Source organism: Leptodactylus fuscus, chromosome 2, assembly GCF_031893055.1.
Source record: "Leptodactylus fuscus isolate aLepFus1 chromosome 2, aLepFus1.hap2, whole genome shotgun sequence".
Classification (NCBI taxonomy): Eukaryota; Metazoa; Chordata; class Amphibia; order Anura; family Leptodactylidae; genus Leptodactylus; species Leptodactylus fuscus.
Window position 1 is genome coordinate 134297469 of NC_134266.1, and position 26442 is coordinate 134323910.

The 26442-nt window shown below is 40.2% G+C and overlaps 1 protein-coding gene across 2 annotated transcripts in view; it reads right to left on the reverse strand.

Moving 5' to 3' along the window:
- Window positions 1-26442, reverse strand: part of RIMS3 (regulating synaptic membrane exocytosis 3) — a 107791-nt gene that overhangs the window by 62635 nt on the left and 18714 nt on the right. The window contains exons 1-2 of one of the 2 annotated variants that reach the window (XM_075264709.1): window positions 15470-15760; window positions 7892-8121 (exon numbers count right to left, since the gene is read on the reverse strand). In XM_075264709.1, the coding sequence (XP_075120810.1) occupies window positions 7892-8105 (214 nt within the window). In that variant the 5' untranslated portion in view covers window positions 8106-8121; window positions 15470-15760. Of the gene's footprint in view, window positions 1-7891; window positions 8122-15469; window positions 15761-26442 lie in introns of those variants that run through there. The other variant, XM_075264711.1, reaches the window with a different exon arrangement.

The following is a 26442-nucleotide window of genomic DNA, read 5'->3' on the forward strand; positions in this document are numbered from 1 at the left end:
TTTCCATTGTGTGACAGACCTGGCACTGCTATTACTTTCACTGTTCTACTCCTGTACAATATTTTATTTCCCTAGATCCTAGATTTAGGTGAATTCAGTTCAGTCAGTTCTTATTATATTAATGTAATAATAAAAGACTTTTGGGATTTAACCTTTTTTCTTTTTTGAACTATGGCTGAAACATACAAGGTGAACACCGACAATCTGATTTGTCTCTGTAATGTCTAAATACTCCCTAGAATTTTCCTTTGTATATCAGATTATGTTTGACCATTTGCAATTCAGATGCTTCTTCAACTTCTGCAAATCAGATGCTTCTGATACTTTAGGTTTTTGTTACCTTCTTACAGCAATTATGCAGTACGTGGTGTGTGGCTTTTTGGGACTCATCGCATCTTTTTCTATGAGTTGTCACAGAATTGTTTTTGTTAGTGGACTATGGGAATATGCGTTGTGCTCAATTCATAGTCTCAGTGAGGGACGAGTGTGACACTGAGGTGTGGAGTGGTGTATACCCCTTACAGAGGACCTTTCAACACCTCCAACAAAGTTCAGCTTTTTGCATCAGTTAATAGTCACTGCTCCAATGATTTCGGCACAGTTGGAATTTTTCTCTAGCCCCCACTGTTCCTGAGAAATCAATGCTGTTAATTTTGGTGCCTGCTATGCAATAGGTTCTTTATTGTCAGGAGGGCAGTGTCAGGCAGGAGCAGACAAGCGGTGTAATTCTGAACTATGACACTGGCTGCCTCTGATCGCAGCTCTGGATCATGCCCCCAGCCTGACACCATCCTTCTGACATTACAGAGCTTAAATAGCACATCAGCTACCAAAGCTAACTGCGCTGGTTGCCTGGGAACGGGTGAGGGCTAGAGACAAATTCCAACTGTGCTGCAATCAGTGGCGCAAGACCTATTATCAGAGGATAAGAACAGGGCATGACAATCAATTGAAAGGACATGCAGACATATTTTTCCTGGAATCTTCAAGTAGATGTTTGATTGGTCAGTTACTTTGCATACAGTATGTTGTCATGGCAACATTTAGCCTTGGCATTCTTTCCTCATGTATTATGATACTGCTGCTGCTGTCTTCACAGTTATCTTAGGACCACCACCTTACTACAGTGGCAATATGGACTGGTCTGAGATGCTAAACTATATTGACACCTGTACGCACACATAAATATAGCATAAATGAATGTGGATAAGTTTGTCTGTTCACCGACTCACTTCTAACGATAGGAGCCAGAAGAGTTTCTATGGGGAAATACAGCAGAAGTAGAGATTTATGCTGTCTTCTTAATATGGACTCAGAAAGATTGTCTGGTCCTTGGTTCACATAGTTAACTTTAATATTAAGAAAGTAACTGAACAATCAAGTATAATGTACTTTTCTCACACAGGAGATTCAAAGTGCAGGGAGAGTTGGCATGGGAGAGGAAATCCACGCAAACGTGGGATGAACATACAAGCTCTTTGCAAATTCTGCCCTTTGCTCAGATTCAGGTCCAGAACCCCACCATTGCAAATCAGTGTGCTGCCCTACTTGGAGACAAATATTACATACATTTGCATTTTCAGACATTTGCTGTACTCCAACACTTGAGCAGGTAGTAGAGATTAACAGACACTTCCATGACTTTTTGGTAATAATATTTTTCACCATCATTTTTTTCAAATGCCTAGACTACAGTATTCTAGGTATTACTAGCAGTTCAGTAAAAAATATACTTTTCCATCCGTGCATCACTCACCTACTCTCCTACCCCTGCAGTTCACCATACACTATGCTTGTGATCAGACCACATCTTGGTTTCTCTTTCTCAGTCCTTCGTTATCAATCCTATAAGCACAACATCACATGGAAAGCTAGAGAGAGTACCATCTCTGCCTGCTGGGGGCTGTGTAATTAACCTTCCCTTTATATTTTCTTAAATAATCTAAACCATAAGCAGGAACGTAACTACCGGGGTAGCAGCGGTAGCAGCTGCCACAGGGCCTGGGACATTAGGGGCCTGGCAACAGCCACTACCGCTGCAGTTTTTTTTTTTTTTTTTTTAATAGTCCGTTACCGGCTGGAGTTACTCCAGCCGGTAACGGGCCCTATTTACTTACTGAGTATAATGATCGGAGAGGTAAGAGAAAATAATAAACGTGTTACTTACCTCTCCACGCGCCAGACAGGCTTCAGCCTAGTTGTTTGACGTATCTGATGTCACATGATCGGGATCTGCGTCCCAGGTCATGTAACGTCCTGACATCACTGAAGATGGCCGACACCACTGAGGACTGCAGCGGAGCCAGGGATAGGTAAGTGACTGTTTTTTATGTTTGTATCCCCCTCCCCCCTCGGTCTCCAATTATTATACTTTGGAGTCTGAAAAGAGCCCAGAGTATAATATTTGTTCATGGGTGTCCACACTGGGGTATAAAACTGTGTGCAGGGGCCACTATGGGGCATAACACTGTGTGCAGAGTTCACTATGTGGCATAATACTGTGTGGTGCAGGGGCCACTATGGGGTATAATACTGTGTAATCAGGCCACTATGGGGCATAATACTGTGTGCAGGGGCCACCATGAGTCATAATACTGTGTACTGGGGACACCATGGGGCATAATATTGTGTGTAGGGGCCAGTGTGGAATAAAATACTATGTGCAGGGGCCACTATGGGGCATAATACTGTGTTCAGGGGCCACTTTGGGATATAATACTGTGTACAGGGGCCACTATGGGTCATAATAGAGCATGCAGGAATACGGAGGGGGTCGGTCGAGGTCTTCGGCGTCCGTATCAGTTGAGGGGGGGGGGCATGTCAAAAGTTCGCCACGGGGTCCTGCTATTCCTAGTTACACCACTGGCAATAAGTATATATTTAGGGAGACTGAGCTTTGAGCCCCTGCATTATAACTGTGTGTCTGGAACCTATAAGTAATAAGTGTTTGTGTTTCCTCTCTGGAGAGCCTGTGTGGGAATTTACAGCTGGGACTATGTTACTATTTCATCTATTAATTATAAAACCATTCTCATCAATATCTAATGCAGAATCATAAAAGGGCACTAGAACATGGCAATATGGAAAATTTAGAGTACATTCACAACTCTGTTTTCACTTTTAATGAGGGTTCCATCAAGGTTTCCATCACTTATGACAGTAAGAATAACAGCATGAAGCACTGTTCTTGCTGTCAAAAGAACTAAATTTTACAACAGTAAACCATTGTAAGTCAATTGGATGTTTTATAATGGATATGGAAGCCGTAGAGTGGATTTAATAAGAAGACTTACCATATACAGTATGTACATCCACACAGTAACTTTCAAAGCAAGTAGTAACAAACCCAGTGAAAGTTCGAGAATAGCCTGATTTATAGATCTTTCTGCAGGATTTTTATTAATTCTTCCTAATTCTTCCAATTAGCAAATGGGCATAACTGGGTGAATATACATTTTGCTTTACCACAGTGATTAGTCAAGCTTTTTATTTTCTGATACTTTTACATGTTCCGGTATGGATAACAGAGAAGTCCTGTTTACATTGTACAATACCGTACAATTCTTTTTCTATACATTCTTCTCTGCTTTACTTTATGTAACAGAAAGCACTGCCTTGAAGCTTGAATCTCATTAGGACAAATCCAGCTGTGATGATTTCTTCAAGATGCAGCACAGTGCAAAGATAATTTAAGTGCAGATGAATATCGTACTTCTATAGTCTGCTTCCTAGCCTAGCATACAGAAATCCAAGCAGAACTGCTCTTGTGCTTCTAACGGTAATCATATGTTTAGAAGGTTTTCTGTACAGGGCAAGGGCATATGGAATATAAAAAATAACCACTGTCCTATATAGATTCAATTTGCTGGCTTTTTGTCAGTGGTCTCTAGTATTTATGCAGATAACAGATATCTCAAGTACAGTACAATGTATAGTTCTTTGCTTGCACTTCTCTAATCCCTTTTTGGAGTCATCCAAGCATGTATTGAGTCTGAGCTGATGTTGTTGGCAATGGAAAAGCCGTATCAACTAGTGAGGAGATATCTGCACTGTCAATCTAATGACAGCTTTGCACAGACATAACTGACAACAGGAGTAGTTACTGTACTTCTACATGGGTGGCTTTCCAGAAAGGATAATCACATCACAATAAAACAGAAATAAGATAACATACTGCAAAAAAACAAAAAACTACAGAGATAAGAAGTGACAAGTCAGGAGATCCATAAATCAACTACAAATCTCTTTACAGCCCTTAGTTATTTATATGTTTGTCTCCATAGCAGTGGCGTAACTAAAGCCTTGTGGGCTCCGATGCAATCTTTGGTCTGGGGCCCCCTACCTAATCCTTACAGAGAATTCTTGATAGTGATGGTTACGGGTGTTATGGAGTTTAACCAACCTTAGTGTGGTTAGGGTAATCTGTGGGTCTCCTTGGCTTATGGGCCACATGTGCTTATGGGCCCCCTGAGGCTCCTGGGCCCCAATGCGACTGCACCCTCTGCACCCCCTCAAGTTACACCCCTTCTCTTTAGTTGTATATCTGTTCTTTTATGGAACATGCAGAGAATCATGACAGTGAGGGTAACATTTTGCCCATACACAACTAGGTTTCTACTGGTTAAATCCAGGAGTGGATTTAAAAAGACGAAAAGTAGCACCAATTTCACTCCCTTTACAGACCACCTTTGGACTACAAAAAAACAGATCAATACCTGATACACAACCTATTGTATATAGGCACCCTTTGGATGGTGTTACACATAAGTGGTTTTGATTTCTTTAATAAAACATTAAAAAAAAAAAAAAAACTTGAGTCTTCAGTAGTTGATACCTTTTTTAATGGCTAACTAATAATGATGGTAGATTACAACGTTTTGAAGAGGGAATTTTAAATCCAGAAAACAGAGACGGATTTATGTGTACAAGTTTATGACCTTGTTTAACACTCTCGAGAAAGGGATGAATCTCTCACATGGGTTCATGGCATCCTACAGAAATCACTGAACTGAGACAGCCATAAAGACACTCTGTGAACTGTTAAGAACATTACAAACTGATGAATTGTTTAGTTGTATAACCAATAACCTTCTTCTACCCTCCCTCCTAGAATTCTATTCCTATGTGTCCCTCTTGAACATAAATATGCATCCTTTAGAAATTGGTTTTAGATATACCTGAAGAAAAAGCCGAGAGCTTCGAAACGTTGTAATCTGTCATCATTATTAGTTAGCTATTAAAAAAGATATCAACTACTGAAGATTCTCAAGTTTTTAGTTTTTTTTATATTTCCTACCCACTGGCTAACATGGTACAAAAACAAACATTTTCCTTAAATAAAACATGCATTTTGGAAAATGAACATAAAACAGGTGTTTGTTTATTATTTGATTGATGACGTTTTGATGATATAGTGTTAATATTTGATTGATGAATAATATTGATTAAAAATACAAAATGTGTATTGCTTTTGCATGTGTTATTTAAATGCATTTTTTATGTAATTTTTAACACAAATTAATATTCTTATGTATAAATGCACCGTTACACAGCCTGATTATCAGGCCAGTTATGGGGAAGAACTGTCATAGGAATGCTTATTCCCTATTTAGAAATGTCCTTGGAAATACAACTGAATGCGGGAGGAACTATCATGGGGATAATTGATCCTCCCCCAAGAGCTTTGCACTGACTTGTGCAAAAGGCCAATTCAAATAAGTACTAATGGATGATCTAATGCACTTATCAGCCTGACACTTAAGCAATGTAAGGGTAAGGTACCATACACATTAGATGTTGAAGTTCAACAAATGTTCTTTTTGTTCTCAGGGAACATAAAATGCCACAAAAGGAGTTTGGAAGTAACATACTCCCGCTTCTCTACTAAAAGCATAAGTAGCTACTAGTATCAGAGATTACATAAGTAGTATACTCTGGAAGCACTATATGACCCACGAGAAAACCAGAGGAGGGTCAGGGCACATGAAATAGTTGACCACTGAAATTGGCAGGGAATTTGTATGGGCACTCAAAGACTGCAGGACAGGGCAACTTTTTTATATATATATATATATATATATATATATATATAATAGGTTCTTTTATGCCAAGGTAATTTCTCATGATTCCAGGATCTTTTTGCCTCAGCTCAACCAGCTAGCCAGATCAAAAGCAGAACATTATGTTATGAAGTGTTGAGTCCCTACCTCGACATCATATGGGAACTTATTATTCACTTCCACAGTAAGAACAGCAGATTATGAATAAAAAATAAAAAGAAGGATAAAAGATACATAATCCCCTCAAACACACCTACCATCCCAAAAAATGCTCCTATTAAGATGTAGGCTCTGATAATGTTTGAACATACAATACCATACAGACAAGAATATGTGTCATTTAGCTCATTGACCTCATTAATAGTTCTTTTGACATTCCTTTCCAGATTGCTCAGTTTACAGGGGACATTGCCCCCCAATCCCCATCCTGCCTAGTGGGGAAGCTACCAGTCATTGGTTCCGGGAAGAGATTGGGTGAAGAGGTGGCTACATTTCCATCCCTCTCTCTATTTATTTCTATGGCAGTTACAGAATCAACCATACACATGAGTCTAATATATATCTAAGAGTCAAATTTTATATGGTCAATTTATCATTTTACTTTAGACACAGTACTTAACTTTTATGGCACATTTCATTTTATTACAAACATGTGCCCACTTTCTTTTAATAATGTACAGGTTTATGAAAATAGATTAAGAGTTTTGAAGTTTTGTGAGCAATTTGTAATTTGAAGTTACTTTCCAGCATGTACTTCACCAGTAAGCTCCATGCAGACACTGTCAGATTCAATAAGCTACATGCAGAGGTCTGTCTTAATTTACACCAAAAGACTAACCTCCAGGGGTGCCACACCATGTTTGACGTTGTGCGAGAAATCATTCAGTAACAGGATGTAATATACAATAATAGGCTGTAGTCAGGGGTAGTTACTATATGTGACCCAATAATAGGGACTGTAACTATATGGGGCTAATAAAGGGGGCAATATACTGTTTGAGGCCTGCTGAAGGGGCAACATATTGTGTGGGAGACAATAAAGAAAGCAGTTACTATGTGGGACTCAGTTACCGGACATTAGCATTTATATGGACTAATAAAAAAGGATAGTACAAAGTGTAGAGGGAAGGAAAGGGGCAATATACTATTTGTAGGTTAATAATGGGCTCAATATACTGTCTGAGACCCAATAGAGGAAGCAATATACTTTTTGGGGCCAATAGAGAGAGCATTATACTATATGGGGATTAGTAAAGTAGACAACATACTGTATGGAGATCAATAATCAAGGCATTATACTATGTGGGTGGTTAGTAAAGGGGGTGCTATACTGTATGGAGGCAAGTAAAGGGTGTGTTATACTGTGGGAAGATGCGAAAAGGGAGCAGTGTGTGATTTAGGGGCCAGTAAAGGGACCATTATACTGTGTGATGGCTTGAGGGGGCTTTATTCTGTGGAGGCCAGTAAAGCCTCCATATCTGCAACTTCTGATTTCTCAGGGGGGTAAGGAGTAGGTGAGTGGTGGTGTATAATTTCTAATGGCCCAGGGTTGAGGTCAGTCATTTCTAGTTATGCCCCTATCTGGATTATAATATAATCTGTATTTCAGGAAGAGGGCAACATAGGGAAGTTAGTGTATATGGGAAGTTGGACACATTTATATATATATATATATATATATATATATATAACCCTCTAAACATATCCTGGAAATGTGTTGTTATTAGAATTGGAAATGTAAAGCAAAAAAGTAAAACCTCAGCTCATACTTCTGTATTATATAGCACGTCATAAAATATAAGATACATGTAACACATTTAAAGAAAACTCACCAGGTTGGTGTAATTGCATGGTACTCTTACTCCACTGGGACAACCCCACAATTGCCACCATCTTAGCTCCAAGACTGGACCTCCTCTTCTTTGTTGTTCCACCAGCCGCATCTGAAGATACTGATGTACCCTTCTCTAGGTTATACATCTCTCCGCTAATGCTGGAACTGCGGATGACATTTCTGGACGAGGAACTAGCCTCCCCGTTGAACATTTTAGGGAGGAAGGATCTTCACATGTGGAAGAAAACAAAAAGAAAAGATGTGAGGTTTTTCTATTTACATACCACAAAATAATTGCCCTGTAACCTGTTACCTCCTGTAAGAAGAATAAGAATCAAGTTGAAGACACCAAATGTATCAAGTTGTAAAATAAATTACATTTACTGCAAGTATTCTTGCTGTTTTGAATCACAAAATAAACATATTGTGCTGAGATCCTTGAGCCATCCATAACTGCAGCAGAAGATCTATGGCCTACCCATGTCAACGTAGTAGGAATCACACATTCTGTACATAGCCCCCAAAAATGAAAAAAATAACTCTTTCTGATAGTATTGTGTGATATTATGGATTTATTTTTAATATCTAACTGATTTGGCAGTCAATTGAATTATTAGTTCTATTCTGTGCAAGTGATCATCGTATCTCAAAGTGTATAAAAAATATTATGGATAATATTTGTGACTTACTGCATTTCTTATCTTTTCTTCAAGAATAATCAGAAGCAAATGCACAAAGAACATTCAAGTCAACATAATGGAAAGCATTTATATAAATTGGTGCAGACCAGTGGCGTAACTACCGCCGTAACAGCAGAGGCAGCTGCCATGGGGCCCAGTGACAGCCGCTACCGCTGCTATCATTATACTCGGGGGTCTTTTCCGACCCCCGAGTATAATGATTGGTGGCCCGGGAGAGGTAAGAAACATAAAAAACACTGTTACTTACCTCTCCACGATCCGGGCAGGCTTCGGCTTAGTTGTCTGACGTCTCATGACTCCGGCCTGTGTCCCGGGTCATGTGACGTCTGACGTCATTGAAGATGGACTACTTTTGAGGCCAACATAGTAGGAGCCGGGAGATAGGTGAGTAACAGAGTTTTTTTTTAATGTTTTTCTCCCCCTGGGTCTCTGATTATTATACTCTGGGGTCTGAAAAGACCCCAGAGTATAATAATTGTTTATAGGTGTCCACAGTGGGACATAATACTGTGTGCAGGGGCAACTATGGGGGATAATACTGTGTGCAGGGGCCACTATGGTTGATAATACTGTGTGCAGGGGCCACTATGGGGGATAATACTGTGTAGAGGGGCCACTACGGGGTATAATACTGTGTGCAGGGGCCACTATGGGTTATAATACTGTGTGGAGGGGCCACTATGGGGAATAATACTGTGTGGAGGGGCCACTATGGGGGATAATACTGTGTTGAGGGGCCACTGAGGGACATAATAGTGTGTGCAGGGGCCGCTAAGGAACATAATACTGTGTGCAGGGGCCACTATGGGGTATAATACTGTGTGCAGGGGCCACTATGGGGCATAATAGAGCGCACAGGAATGCGTAGGAGGGGGTCGGTTGAGGTCTTTGGCGTCGGTCGGGGGGGGACCCCCATGTCAAAAGCTAGTCAAGGGGCCCCGGCATTCCTAGTTACGCCACTGGCGCAGACAACACAATGGATTTAGCGTTCAAAATGGAACATGTGTACTACATTCACACAACATGAATTTCACCTGTTTTACTTGCTGTAATATTTATTTGAAAGCATTGTATATTACATGAACCATTTACTATGATGTGCCTTAAAGGGGAATTTCATAAATTGTAAGTTATCCACTAGAAAGGGGAGAACTATCTGGTCAGAGAGGTTACATAGGTCAAACATCTACCAATCACAAGAATGGTGACCTTATACCTCTCTCTGCAAGTAACATATGCACGCTATTGTTCCATGTATTCTCCATGGCATTGCCAGCAGTCCCGTAAAAAATGAATGAACCTGTTGCTGCTCAATTCAGGTGGAGAAGGGGGCACCATTCTTGCTATCAGTGCAGGTCCCAGAGGTCTGACCCACATTTATATGCATAGGGATCAGCAACCCCTAGCACAAGGCATATCTACCTGGCATAGGACTCTCTACTAATCTAGGCAGCAATCTCTCTCTAATGGACCATGGAAACACAGTTGGAAGGGAGGATGCACTGGGTGCAAACATGAAGCATGATACCCTAGTGTCTGGACCAGTAGCCTAGTCAGAGGCCATGAAAGTGCCTGTGCAAAGTACAATATGGCAGCTAAACTTGTCTTCATTCATTTCAATAAGACTGGAAAGATTTGTTTCCCCTGCCCACACAAAGCAGGTTGACTGCAGACTACTGTCATGTTCAGCCGAAATCCAGATCCACTGAATAAAAAATATTTTTGCTAAAAAAAATTTCAAGTTTAATTGACTAATGGGTTGCTGTTAGTGTTTGTACTATATGACTTTTATATATGCCGATACCCTTACAATACTTGTATGCCACACTGAATATTTCATTTTTTATTTTCAAAATCGGCACAGACAAAAAAGGTTGTTGACCCCTGGATTAGACTATTCTTAAAATTAATGGAAATACCTCTTAAATGGTTAAATTTTGGCAGGTGTACACTAACAGCTTGGTTTTATGATCAACTTTTATGTCTCATATTCTATAATGCATGCTTGATAACAGTTTTGCCATTTCCACTAACAAATGACTTCAAAGGGTAACTTTTTATAGAGCGCCCACCATAATTAAGGTCAGGACAATTCTAATATGTAAAACATGCTAGTAGCTTAGCTATGGAAGGCAGTGCATATGTAGCAGTTACCTATACAGACCCCATGCCACATTAGGGAATAGTTGTACTATATGGAAATGTTATAGTGCTATTTCATGCTATTTGCACAATAATGCTAACAGCAATATATAACTATAAAATATATACTATATTGTGTATAGATTTTGCAAATACACTAGAATTTTGCATCATCTCCTGTTAGGCCGTGGGCCCAGGTAAATCTTTTATACCAGGATTCAGGAACTTTCAGCAATGCCTCTGAGTTGTCTTTCACCTTCACACTCATAGACTATCGTGGGAAGTATAATAGAATTGGACCCTGCTAAATCCAAAAATAGAAAATGGCATTTACAGGTATGTTATTGCATGCTGTATTATTTAAAGAGGCAAAGTATTTCAATGAACCCCTATTAGAAAAGTAAGTGTGAATTGAATACTTAAGTGAATATTACATTTACATTTCTGCTTTTTTATGTTCTGGACAAAGCAGATCATTGGCAGGATACAAGCAGCACAGTGCCTGGAGTATGGAGCTCTTACTGCACTAAAGCCTGACTGTTCTCATTGCACTTATGGCACTTCATTTGCTCACACAGCAACATCCATTTGCTGAACAGCGGGAGATGTCAATGAACAGTCTTGCCATTTTCAAATGAATCATGCAAAATAAAAAATGCATTGTATCTGCATGTTCAGCTGTGCCTACATTTAACTACTCATACATGTTAGATTTCGGATGGCCACGATGTGGCTGTTCAGTCAGTGGTGGGATCATTCATATGAACGATCCCACCATTAACATCAACAACTAAACTACCGTATTGGAGGCTAATGACTGGCAAAAAGGTCCGAATCATGGCAAACACTATTTTTGGCCATAATATTATAACATGGCTGATCTACTGTATTTTTGGCAGACAAAAGTCTGCTGTCAGCAAACTGCCATTCACTGTATTTCTATAGCCAAAGTCTAACATATATGACCAGCCTTAGAATTTATTCACATGTCCAAGGTTTTTTGCCTTCAGGTGATCCTTTTTTTCCTGTACTATTTTATCCACTTTATCAGACTTGATTCACCCACTGAGGTTAATGGATCCATGAAAAAAACAGCATTGTGTTGTGTTTCATATACAAAAATCAATGGTTTGTACAGGAACAAACAGCAACACTTTCACAATACAAGAACAAAGAGTACATTGTTCACAGCCTCTTTATTTTTGACATTTCTCATTTCACTTGAAGTGAAATTCCTGCTTTTTCCACCTTGGTTGTATGTATGTGTCCTATTTGTCATTACTAGTGTGAATGCGTGATGTTTCCATACCACCTTCCTCACAATCTCTTAATAGTTTTCTCTCCTTAACCCACCATACCAACACTTTGTACATCTGAACTGCGTGGGAAGCCTAAACCCATGTGATTGCACTTCTTGCCTGCCAGCTCCATACTTCAGTATACAATCTGTGGTCATGGCTGCATGGTGTGCGTCATTGTCACAGTTTTATATTGTTTCCACCAAAAAAAAGCGAGAGAATTTCAGACCATTTACTATTTTCAGGTCATGGAAAGTTATCAGAAATTTACATTGGTGTAGAAATATAAATTAGCACCTCAACAATTGCAAGAATGAGACAGATCTTAAAGTTTATTTTGACAGCTCTCCCCTAAAATTTATAGGAACATACTGCTCTGCAATATTGCTAGTAAGTAAATTACAACCAAGTCTCATACAGTAGAAAGAATAGGTATAACTTAGATTAAATGCTGTAACCAGGGGACATAAAGTCACCATAAAGGTAAATACAATGGAGCAGATTTATTAAGACTGGAATTTCATACACCAGTCTTCATATAGGGCCTGGCAGGTAAAAGACACACCTTATATTTTCAAGAGACTTTGGCCTCTTTATAAAACAGGCACGTGCCTGTGCACCAGAATGGAACTGCCAGTAACTGCCATAAATTTCTCATATAGCTCAAACCAGAAAACTGGTGTGATTATAATAAATATGTCAGGACGTCCTGGGGGTATCAGTGGATAGCACTGCAGCCTTGTAGCACTGGAGTCCTGGGTTCGAATCCTGCCAAGAACAACATTTGCAAGGAGTTTATATGTTCTCCCCATGTTTGCATGGATTTCCTCGCATTCTCCAAAGACATACAGGTAGGGGCTCACAATCTACATTAAAAAAAAAGATGTCAGGATGTCCTCATTCTCTGCCCACATTTGGCAAAAGCCATGAGTGAGATTCAATCTCCACTGGAAATTCCACAGCAGAAACCGCCAGAAATCAGCAGAGAAAAAAGTCCTATACACAGAACTGCTCTCTCCACTGGTTTCAGTACAAAAACCATCGACGCCCAGCAGACTCCATTATGGTTTATACGATCTGCCAGTATTCACAGGTAACTAAGTTTCAGCGGTATGGCTCCCCATCGTTGTGTCAGCCAGGGGACAGCCATATGCAGATGTGAGCCCAGCCAAAGAGAAGATGATAAATTCCTTCCAGTATAGTTATCAGACAGTTTTATGTGAAAAAGGATGAGAAAACACCAATTGTGACATTTATTTATTTCGCACTTTTTATTTTGACAACCCGGTAAGCATGATTTGCTGTGTAGTGGGGTTATGAGACCCCACTCAGTTGAAGGGGCACAACAACTGTAAACCTATACAAGGTATGGCACGCTGCTTGGTTTTCTGTGAAGAGGCCGCAATGCTCATCTTAATGCTGTGGCCTCTTCAAACACACCCCTGCCAACTTTTACAGATGACCTATGAGAAGCATAGTTCATTAATTTATAAGCCCCAAAAATCCCCTAAGGTCTATGCAACCTGGCAGAAAATCATGAGACATGGGAGACAAATGGCATCAGAGTCACCCTCTCTTCTCTAGTGAAATAACATGTATTATACTTGGGATGTTGCTGAGCAACAAAGGAAACTGCTGGTGCAAGACATCAAAATAATCTGCACATTCCTATGGACATCTAATAGTTATACATTCAGTATATTGCCTATATATTTTCTGACGGTTTGGTCTGTACTATGTCCTAGCCATCTGTTATACCCATTGTAACATATGTAGTGGGCACCACACATAGACCGTCAGCAATATCCACCATATGCCACAATATGTTAATAGCGATGCAATTATTGTGGATTTGTTGTTTGGAAACACATGGACATATTAGGGGCAGTGTTAGAATGAACCCTCAGCAGGAGACACTTTTTACCTTTCATAGAGTTCACCATGGAAGCTGAACATCTTATATGTAATATGTCTGACTATCCAATTTGGAAGGAAGATGTTTTGGGTGTATTTCTCAGGTGTATAATTGCCCCATGTCCCGGTCAGATCTACAAACCTGTTATTAAATTCAATGAATGTATCTATCAATGCTCTCAATCATCAGGGCCTCAAACAGATATGATCACCAATGAGTAATGGTAGAATTGATACCATTCAATTTGTCATGTTCAGACACAAAGAAAGGTGTATTACAGACAAACAATGATCAATAACCATTCGCATTTGACATTAGAATGAAATAAGTATGTCTAACCATAGCTGCTCATTACACTTGGATGTATTTTGGGAAGGCTGGATGTGTCAGTCTGCCACCTCCTGTCCTCTCATATACCATACCATGTGATCCAGGCACTGCTGCAGTTTACATATCAGTATTCAATATGCAGCGCTCATATACTTTCTGAGCGCACCTGCCTATAGATGAAAGTGTGAGCATGATACAGAAGTAGTCACAAATGGATTATAAATAGATCACACGCTGACCTGTAGATTCTTAATCTTAGCATATTTCACCACAAAGGATTCAAGATGCAACACATTATAGGATAGGTCTACGGATTATTCAGGATGTGGAGCAATAGGCTGTAAATCCTGGAAAATTGGGGGAATTGTACCAAAGGGCAAATGATCTTACTTGTTTTTCGAGCAAACATGTTATTAGCATCCTCACCCAGATGAGTCACCACTGGACATGCCAGTGTGTTGTAGGAAGGGTCATTGTGTTTTAAGGGCCCTGCACAATGAGGAGATGTGATTAATTTCTCTAGCTCTATGGAAGAGATCAATGAAATTGAGTAAGTCTGTGTTCTATTGATAGGAGGCTACTGTGAGACCAATTATACCGGCATCTTACAAGCCGTGGGGGTTAGAGGGATGCAGGAGGTGAGAGGGCATTCATTAGGAACAGTCTGATCCGGATACACAGTGGCCTCAGGTAGTTAGCACAGGCTCTCATCTTCTCATTTAATACATACTCCATCACGTCCTGCGGCTTGGCCAATACTGACAAAATGCAGGTTTTGTGCAAGTAACTTTCACGTTTACTATTTATTTTTCTCCCATGAACCAGGAATGGGGATTATCTAGCGATGCTATTCAGAGGGGCTAATAGTAAAATAATAGGGTGGCATGAGTATGCCAGGAGGCATTTGCTGTAAAATCAGTAGCACAAGCACGATTTCAGCCATTGTAATACAACAATATGGATAGCTGTAGTAAAGGAAGATGCTCAGCGATAGTAAAATGCATACATACGGTAGCTTTCTATAGTAAGTAGGTGTATTGACAGCATATTGATAGCAGGATGACGGGTAGCTGACAGAACAGTAGAGACACAGATACATATATACACACACAATACAGAGCAGAGATGCTGTGTTTGCAGACAGATTAGTAAAACAGACAGTCATGGCATTTTACAGCCACGCTTCTTACCAGCTGGCAAGCAGAGCCTTGGTGCCAGGGAGGCGTGGAGAAGAACTGGCTGAAGAAAAAGGCAAACAGATCACCCAACTTTGCCTGTTTCCCTCCCTTTCCCCAGCGACCAAACAAGAGGCTGCTGTGGGCATGGAAGGAGGGTTGCAGCATGGAGCAGGGCCGGTCGCTGGCAGTACCAAGGCAGCAAGAGACAGCAAAACCAGAGACAGAAAGAAGGAGCCAAGGAGAGGAAGAGACGGAAGCACAAGGAGCTCTTAATCTTAAAGGGTTTCTGGAGAGACACTGAGGGAGCGCCTGCAAGATTGGTTGCTAAAGCGTCTCCATGGCAACCGCGCTGACCCACTTCTGCAGTAGCCAAAAGCTGAGATGGAGATGCCTCATTAACTGTCTCATTGCTGTGGCATCTTCAACACATGATGCTGATGCAATTGATAGCCAGAGAGAGAGGGGTTAATGAAGTTAGCCATCACAGTTTATTCGCATGTTGCCCTAAATCCGGTATGCTCAGAGGGACATGGTGCAATGCTATGCAATGCTGAAGTTCTTTATTTACTACAATTATAATATTGTTTTTAAGCTTCAGTAACTATAGAGAACTTATATTAATAGCGAAACCACATTGAAGTGATGACGTTAAATGCAGTCAGGAATCGGAGACAATGTGCACAGAAATGGGTATCTGCCTGCGTACAATTTAGCTGCATCCCGATGCGCTAATATGGGTTCTGGCCACAAAACTGGCATCATAATGGGCAGCTGTAAAGTATTTCTAAAGGGTTAAACGACTATGTGTCACTGATCTCATTCAAATTCAGATGTTCCTGGCATTAGTACTGGTATCAAAATGGGGAAGATGGACACTTATAATCTGAATAAGTAACAAGTGTCTTCAAAGGTTTAGACTCACAATTCCCACACATAAATAAGGGTGCCCTGCCCTCAGGCTGGAATACTGCCATCAAAGCCTGCAGAGGGGCACTATTTACTGATCTGAATGGCTAAGGTGTCTGATCATATTGTTAGGCTACTGCAGTCACACATACAGGGACAACATATGTAAAATTCAGTTTAATTCAGGCTGATCCAAATATGGGTTTTGGCCATATTAACGCGGATGCCCCAGTCACGATCACTGAAGTCTCAGTGTAACAGTGTTCTGAGCATGAATGCCGGAATCACAATGGTCATATTGCCAGTTTCTAACATGAATAAGTAACAAGTGTTTGCAAAGGTTTAGAATACTTTAGAACAATGGTTGCAAACACAGATAACTATGTCCTTCATCAAAAGCATTTGACTCTCTGCAGTGATCCAAATGAATTTACTGGCACGGAACCTAAAAGATTTCAGAGGTCACTATTTACAAAAGCAAATGACAAACGAATTTGTGTGCCAACACACAGATAGGCAGGTACCAAATTGCCCCAGTAAACTGGTATCTATGGTATTTAATGTAGTGCAACTCCCATGCCATGATCACCTTCTTGAAAGTGATATGGGAGGTGAAAACCAGTTGCGACAGATATCTGGCATAAATTCATAATATATACCCCCATAAATGACTGACGCGGGAATATCCCTTGTGAAATACATGCATGTGTTGCAACACTAGCTATAGCTAAAGCTAGTCATATACATTAGATATATATCAGTCAAACCTGCCACCTTTGAAGAAATCAGTTAACTAGTCAACCATCTAATATGCTTAAGGCCTTCTCTTCTCTTCCCTGGTGGCTTACTGTATGTTAAGGGTGATAGGAATCAGTAACTGGAATCCAATAAGTTTGTTCTGGGGGAGATGAGCTGATGCCAGAGGTGTCTACTAGCAGCTCTTTCCCCTTAGCTAGTTCAGTGCACATGTACTACTCAGCCAAGACAAGCACACATATAGCCTGAAGATCCTCAATGCCAATGCAAAATCTGTAATGAGGCCCCTTCCTACCTTGTTCCATTTAGAATAGTGGTATATTTTATGTAGCGGAGGGACACTTGGGGCCCCCACTTGTTCCAGAGCCCAGTAACAATGCCCCATCTGGATGAAGGAGTCAGATAATCCTAGTTGTTCTGTAAGGAGCAAGCTTGGATTTGCTCATAGGATGCAAATCCATTACATTTAAAAGGGTATTCCCTTTTTGGCATTTCTAGTTGAATCCAGAACATATGCCATGAATGCTTGATCTTTGGAGGTTTCACATCAGATCCGTATCTATCTCGAGAACATCACCCCATTCTTGACCTTAATGAAAAGAGAGAGGACGACACATTCAAATATTTCTCCTTTCATTTGCACAGGACTTCCAAAAACAGCTGAAAATCAAACTGTATGGTATAGCCAAACATCCAAACAAGGGAAGACACACAGAAAAAAATTAATCCATTCAAAATCTAAAATGTGTCAAATCACACTTGAAACATTATGTAATTTATTAAATATTGAATATGCAAACAAAATGGCTATAGAGAAGAGCAGCCAGTTGGTTTATAGTGACTTATATGGATTATTATTCCCTAATTTCTTTTCTATATTGGTGTCATACTGTGCAATAACTCATATTCTCATCATATTAAATTACTCCAACAAAGGTCAGACCAGAGACACAAATTCTTCAGAAAAAAATTGGGTTTGTGTTGTCAAAACAGTTGTTTTAAATGTTCAGCCATAGAGGCCACATGAATTCTTCAAACATGAATATATTATTATATGGAAGAATATGTGAAATTGGATTTTCAGTGCAGTTGAATGTATGTGATGTATACTGCATGTAAGTGAAGATGATTACATAGCATGCAGGGACAGCTATCTCATCACTACAAGATCTACTTGCATAGAACCGTCCTACCCTTTAACATTCAATTTTGAGGAAAAACAAGCTTCATTGATGTTTGATAAGCATATACTTGCAAAGAATTTGCCATTTTTTAAAGAAATGATTAGCAAAACCCAGATCTTCCACAGTGATGTCTGCCCTAGTAAGATATAATTAAATCTGCAGGAAAATAAATCAGTATTTTGCTCTAGAATTTATCGAATTTCCCATTGTAATTATACGTCTCTGCTTTGAGCCCCCTGCAGCTTTGAATCCTTTATCTAGATATTTAGGGTACCAATAGCTGTGGGCTCCTCAGCTTGTAAAATAAAATACCCTGCCTATTTTGCAAATGCTTAAAGACATCTGTTGATATCTTAACATTTCCAAAGAAAACCCCCAGAGTTAGGTTATATTCACCCAATTGTCCTTTTTAAATCCTTTACATGTAGGGTTTTACTGTCCGCTTGAAAAATCGGACATCTTTGTGAACGGATACTTAAGGACAGACACGGACTGTAAAGAACGCACATGATGTCCCATTTAAATCAATGCAAAATTTAACAGACACAGCTAGTGTCCAATGCTAATGTCCGTGCAAGATTTTGCGCAGACATTAGTATCGGACACTAGCTGTTGGACACCGACGCTAGTGTGAACCCTGCCTTATTTCGCAGGCATTTTTCGATATTCGATTTGACTTCCTGCTTTCCAAAAGCCACAATTTTTTTTTCTCTTCACAGAGCTATATCAGGTCTTAATGTTTGTGGTACGTTAGTGCGTCATAGTGGTACCATTTAATATGTTGTATCATTTAGTATGTTTTACTGGGAAGCTGGAAAACAATTCAGAATGGAGTGATATTGGAGAAAAACTTTGTGTGACTACTTATGGTTTTGTTTTTATGACATTTACTGTGCAGCGATAATGTCATGACACCTGTATCCTATGGGACAGGGATACCAAATTTAGATATTTTTTTACATTTTAACACCTTTAACAAAAATCCAAAACTTTACAAACAAAGAAATTCTCAGAGTCACCATATTCTGACACCTGTAACCTTTTTTTGATGTTTCCATGTACAGGGATGCATAGGGAGTCTTTCTTTGCAGGGCCAGATGTACTTTTTATTTGTACCAACTTGGGGAATGTCTATTGCTTTGATCACTTTTTATCCAAGTTGTTATAGGAGGTGAAACAGCAAACAAAAGCAGTTTGACTCTTCTAAATTTTTATTTCCTGCTACCACGTTTGCCTTATGCCTTATTTTTATATGTTTGTTGATCGGGCCTTTATGGCAGTGGCATAACTAGGAATGGCGGGGCCCCATGGCAGACTTTTGACATGAGGCCCCCCTTCCTTCCTGACCAACACTGAAGACCTCGACCGAACGACCCCCCCCCCCCCCGCCGCATTCCTACGCGCTCTATTATGCCCCATAGTGGCTCCAGTACATAGTAGTATGTCTCATAGTGGCCACTGCTCACTGTATTATGCCCCATAGTAGCCCCTACACATACTATTATGCCCCATTGGGGCCCCTGCACACAGTATTATGACCCATAATGAACACCCATGAACAATTTTCAGACCCCAGAGTATAATAATTGGCCATCTCCACGTACTGATGTCACATGACCTGGGATGCAGGCCCGAAGCCTACCAGGAGCGTGGAAAGGTAAGTAACACATTTATTATGTTCCTTTACCTTTCTGGGACCTCCGATCATTATACTGTGAGGCCCGCAGCGTCACTTACCGATCCCGGCACCTGCCAGGGATCAGTAAGTAAATAGGGCCCATTACCGGCCTATTAAGAAAAAAAAATAAACCGCAGTAGTTACTCCACTACTTTACGGACATAGAAATACCTAAAGTTTATGTTTTTCACTTTATTTATGTACTTTTGCATTTGTTTTAGGGAAAGGAGATGATTTGAATTTTTAGTTTGTTTTTTTTTTACACTGAAATTTTTAGATCCTATTGCACTCATTACAATTGCATAGAGCAGCCTGTAATAGAAGCGAATAGGAGACAAGCCTGGGAGCCAAACACAGTAACAGATCGCGAGCTCCGGATCTTACTCCCTGGGTCGGCAATACACAGGAAAATGGTGCCTCAGCCAGCTTTGACTGAGGCGATGGAGGAATTAAGGCTTAGGTTGCATGTTGTGGAAAAGCAGCTTATTTTGTTACATATTTTATTTAGTTTTTTGAGCCAAAGCCAGGAGTGGATTAAGTAGAAGGTAGAAGTATAATTACTTCCTATATATTTCCCATTCCTTTTGTAGCCATCAAAAGGAATGCAACCAAAATCTGCAACTAAAAAAAAAAGCTGAGTTTGTGGAATGCGTAGCACATTGCCTAAAAGTCGTGACCGACTGCCATATTTAAACACCCAACATCCGACTATTACAGCAGATGTCAGGAAAGGGTTAAACTGTCTGTTTTTAATAGCTTTATTGGATCTATTACATGTCCATTTATTCATTTTTGACAGCTGAGAATCATCTATTTTGAAAATGTTTGTAACAGATCATTTTAAAAAATGGGAAAAATTTTATTGGTCTTTTTTTTTTTTTACCCAACCCACTAATCCATTGTTAACCTCTTCCCAACATCTGCCGTAGTATTAGAGCAATGACAGGTCTTTAAAGATGGAGCTGCTCTGCTGCATATCGGCCACCATGGCTGACAGAGAAAGGAAGCTAAAGCCTGCAATCAGAATTTACTCTTATCACAGGCATTACTGCTAGGAGACCTGCCCCCTTCACAAAGTTAGATTTTGCTCCCAGGATAGCTCGCTAAAGTTAGATTAAGCCTCCAGGGGGCAGTCCTCACCGCCACCCTACTTTCTTTCGTGCAGGATAGCTCCTGCCTGTTTCATTGACAGCCAAGAGCCTAATGAAGGCCCTTATAGCTATTAAAGGGGTTGTTTGCACTAAAATGATCTTGCTACACTAAGCTAAACACCATGCTCCCACCTAATTTTTAACCTAATTACTGTATCAAAAATTTCTATTTATCCATATTGTGGGGTGGTCATGTGACCATCCCAAGCAAATTTTCTGGTGATGTTCTATTTCCCACCCAACCCCATCATACTTTCCTGTCTTCCTGTCCGGATCTTCTGGGCACGAAACATCAGGGGCACTGGCTCCTCCTCTCCTCTGATGTCTGCTGGCCTCCCATGGCAGCATGCCAGCACTTCGGCTCTATTGTGTAGGTGCTGGCAGACATGAAGAGGAGAAAGATCCAGCCTCCCATGCCTGTGCAATAGAGCTGGAGTGTCAGCACTTTGACTCCATTGCGCAGGCGCTGGCAGAAGTCAAGAGAAGTAGAAACCAGTGGCACAGAAGAAAGTGATCTCCAAGACAGGAAGACAGGTAGGGTTGGGGGGGATTGGCTGAGTTAGTTAGTTAGGAATAGCTAATAGTGGCAGACTAAGGAAACAGGGAGGGAGTATGAGAGAGGGAGGAGGAGGGAATGATAAGGGGATCTAAGTGAAGAGCAATGCATCATGGTAGTTGTGAATAACAAAAACAGGAAGCTACACCATGTAAACAAATGTAGAGGATGCCAGGAGCTCCCAGAGAAACCCAGAAATCACTCAAAACACTGCTAAAGGTACCCAATAATAGTACTAACAGACTTTTTTTAAAAAAAAAATATTATTTTGCTCGGAAAACCCTTTTAAGGCTGGTCTATGACAAGCCTCAATAGCTATGTAGAAAATCTCCCATAGACTGCAATACAACTGTATGGGACTATGGGACTTGCAATCTGTTGCCCAAAACAGCTCCCATTGACTTCAATGGGAGTCACTCGCTTCTTTTTTCTGCTAGCTAGTAGCAGAAAAAAGAAGCGAGCTGTCCTATCTTGCCACAGATTCCGTGAGACTCCCTCCTGATTAGGCTCATTCATTCGGGCATAATCTAGAGTGGAATGCCATGATTTGATGCACTGCACCGATACTCAGTCGCGGCTAGCCATGCGGTATGTTCACATGCGGAATCCATTTTCCGTCGTGTGAACATACCCTTAGTTTGGAGATCAATGCACATAGCCTAGGAATCCTTGATTATTCTTAAACATACGTATACTGCACATTAGCTAGATTTGTGCTGCTATCTTCCAGGCCTTCAGGGTCCAGTCACACAGAGTTTTTGGGTGCTGATTTTGACACAGAATCCACATGGAAAAAATGCCTCCCCATAGAGTTCTATGGGTTCCGCTCGCTTTATTTTTCCATTCACAGAATTTTTCCGTTATTGGAAAAAAGGCTTCCTTCAAGAGGATTCCACCTGCAAAAACCAACGCAGTCAATGGAAAATCAACGTTGTGGATTTGAGTGCAGAATTGGCAAAAACCACGTGGAAAAAACACTTGCAGTTTTTTCAATGTCCATACACTGTGCTGGAGAAAAAAAACAAAACTAAAAAAAAGCCTCAAAAAATGCTCCAAAAACCGCTTCAAAAAACCATTTACTAAATTCCTGAGGCAGATTTTTTCCTTGCCAAAAAACTCTGTGTGAATGGACACTTAGGCCGGGTTCACACGGGAACACACAGGATTTTTTTGGGACCGGATTCTGAGGCGGAGGCCACTACAGAATAAACATTTTTTTCTCATATATGCACACTGTTCTTCTTTACGTACAGTTTGCTATAGTACACTATTAAGAAGTGCAGTACTGTTGGATAACCCCTATCACATATTGATAGGTTTGCTCACATTTATTTATAACAACTGTATATATAAACCTAGAATCCATTGCAAACTGTTTTGTGCTGATCAGCAAAACAACTGGTCATTTTTTATCAGAAATCTATAACCAGCTGAAATCTGTGACTTGGAATTAATAAAGTTGGAAGACGTTGTAGGCGTGAAATCTATTATATAATATTTTATTATTTATTTTTAATTACACAATCAATAAAAATAATTTTAAAAAATGCCAGACTGCATATTTATTTGTTCTTTATGCAGCTCTACAAAAAAAAAACTCATACAAAAGCAAATTCTGAGCTGAAAGCAGGTCCTAAAATTATAAAACAGATATAAGACAGATCTAACTTATTATGTAAATCATACTGCAGCAAATATACCTATAGGGAAACCGCTGACATTTCCATATGTATGATTGATATGTTGTGATTTCCAAATCCGCAATGGTTTGGTAAACCGTAGCATTCCCATTTTTATGCAATATGTGGATGAGATTCACTGTAAAGCTGCGGAATTTATGCCACGTGGGCCTAAAGGAGTTTTCCCATTTCATAAAATGGTGGGTAGAACATGCCATCAATTTATGACATAGGAATACCCCTATAAAGAAATTGCAACAATATTATAAAGCATGCTTATAATACAAGTGGTGTTTTATTCGTTAGACAGGCGGCACACTCCTCTTTTGTAATGGAGAGTGCATTTTCCCAAAAGAACTACCCACACTCTCTGCAGATACAATAGTGCATAGGAAGGAATGGCACAGTACTCCAAAAGTTCTGTTTTGAGCTTGCTAGTTATTTTATTTATTTGGAGTAATACTGAGATCCATATAAAGTATAAAAATATTATACATCCAGTTTGACATCATTTACAGTAATAGATTCAGATATATAATATCCAATTCAGAAACAAGTGTGTATATAGCAATAATCAATATAGTGCACCGTTTTGGGCAAGACTGCCCTTCCTCAGGCTGAGTATATCCTGAATGAATTTCCAGAGGAATGAAATAGTCTGATAAGGACGGACCAGAGAAGGATTCAGGGGTAATGCCTGTACTGCAGGAGTGAATGGGAAATAAAAAAATAAACCCTATTTAAATAAAAAAAATAAACCCCTATTTCAAGGTGCCTTAAAAAATACTAATCCCATGGGTCTCCCATCCCCAAAGAGGCTAGTATTTTCTAAGGGACCTCAAAATAGGTAGAGTTCAACGGGACTCAGAATATAGGGCCAGGTTCTAGTTGGGGTGGCAGCTTCATGACATTTAGGGAAATTATAGTCCATGTAAGGATACTACGGTATAATCCAGAAACAAAAAGTCAGAAATCGGAAGGCACCGCACAGACAGGGCTTTTTTCTAGTGGGGATAAGATCGAAGTATTTAGCTTGTGATTTGTTGGTCCACAAAGAACACAAGATGTCTTCTCATGCATTTACATCCTTACATTGGTCTTCCAGAAGTTGTGACTGTTTTATCCTATCAATGGATTAAAAGCTATGTTTTAATGGGCACTACTTACGTATTTGTATGTTGTAACATGATGATTTTGGATGAAATTTTCCAAATGTTTCAGTGCTTCACTAAGCCAAAAACTTTGTAAATTGTCTGTGGCAAACCAAAATGGATGCAGCAACATGTAGTATGGAGTTAAAGAACTATTAGGAGAATTATTTTGTGATATTCCAAGCTTGGGGCAGGTGTGTTAACATCACTGCATGATCCAAAGAAAATGCTGCTATTGTTAGTCGGAGGACTAGTGGAGCACAATTGTTAGATTGAATCAATTTGAGACAGATAAATCATAGGAGTTAAGGAAAAGAGAATGTCTTCCCTGACTGTGGTTTGTGAATGAAGTTTTCACGTACACTGGACAGTTCACAGTTTCTTTGCCAATAATCTCATTTTGCTAAGTCTTTTTTTTTCAGTTCTTTTAGTGTTTTTTTTTTTACTAATACAGACAAAGTGCCATTATCACGGCAAAAAAAACCCAACAAGCTGACTTAGAATGTTATATTCTATAGTGCAAAATCTCAATTTAAGAGATTTTTTTATTTTTGACAATAGCATTTGTTTATTAATCAAAAGAGAAAAATTGCCACCATCACACAGGGTGTTCTAGTCTAATACTCACTGACCAGGTCACCCTTTCAGTGCTTTGCTAAATTTCTTGAAATAAGAAAGTGTAGTAAAATGACAGAAAAAATACAGCCCATAATGTGTAAAGAGGACCTGCCTAAGGACCTTTACAAGCAATATACCTGCTGCAATGAAAGTACACATGTGTCTTTCATTGGTTGTGATAAATGATTCCTTACAAAGCTATTTGCTTCCATGTGCGGATGTGTGCAAAAACGCCATTCACATGGAGCGCATGTGCTAGCCTGCTGGGGGAGATATATAGACGAGCAGCAGTATTTAAAGAGGACCTTTCATCAGATTGGGCACAGGCAGTTCCATATACTGCTGGAAAGCCGACAGTGCACTGAATTCAGTGCACTATCGGCTTTCCCGATCTGTGCCCCGGGTAAAGCACTATCGATCCTGGTACCGTAGTGCTTTACAGTCAGAAGGGCGTTTCTGACAGTCAGTCAGGAATGTCCTTCTCCACAGCAGCGCCTATAGCACTGTACTGTGTGAGCGGGGAGGAACACTCCCTCTCTCTGCTCACAGTGCTCATCCATAGACGAGTATTATCTGGAGGGGAGGGGGGAGTTCCGCCCCGCTCCACAGTACAGCGCGATAGGCGCTGCTGTGGAGAAGGACGTTCCTGACTGACTGTCAGAAACGCCCTTCTGACTGTAAAGTGCTACGGTACCGTGACCAATACCTTTACCTGGTACACAGATCGGGAAAGCCGATAGTGCACTGAATTCAGCGCACTGTCGGCTTTCCAGCAGTATATGGAACTGCCTGTGCCCAATCTGATGAAAGGTCCTCTTTAAGTCAAGACGCCAAACATGTAAGGAGCGTTTGAAACATCACCATTGTTCAGTCTTCCATAGTGCTACCTTACACTGGGGAACCGCTTTCCTGTTCCCGCTGCTCTTCTTATCTTTGCATAGGCTCCTAGTATATGGGACTTCATTTGATGGCAGGGCCTTATAGGGCTTGTTAAATCAGGGTAAGGTTTTAATCAGGATCATGGCTAACTAGATCCATGGTTTTTAAGTTAGGAACTGAGGATCACATAGAGCTTCTTTATAGGGTGTAACAGGGTCAGTTATCAATCCCTTTCACTTGTCACTCAAGTGTCCCCACCTAATTGATCCACCTTTGGATCATAATTCACCATTTCATAAAATGAAAATCCATACATCATTATCTACCACAAGAAGATGGTGTGGTTTAGCTTCATTTTTACTGCTAGTCTCCGTGCTGATGTTGTAGGATTTTCTGCTGTTGTTCTGTCAGTGATTTTTGGACTTGG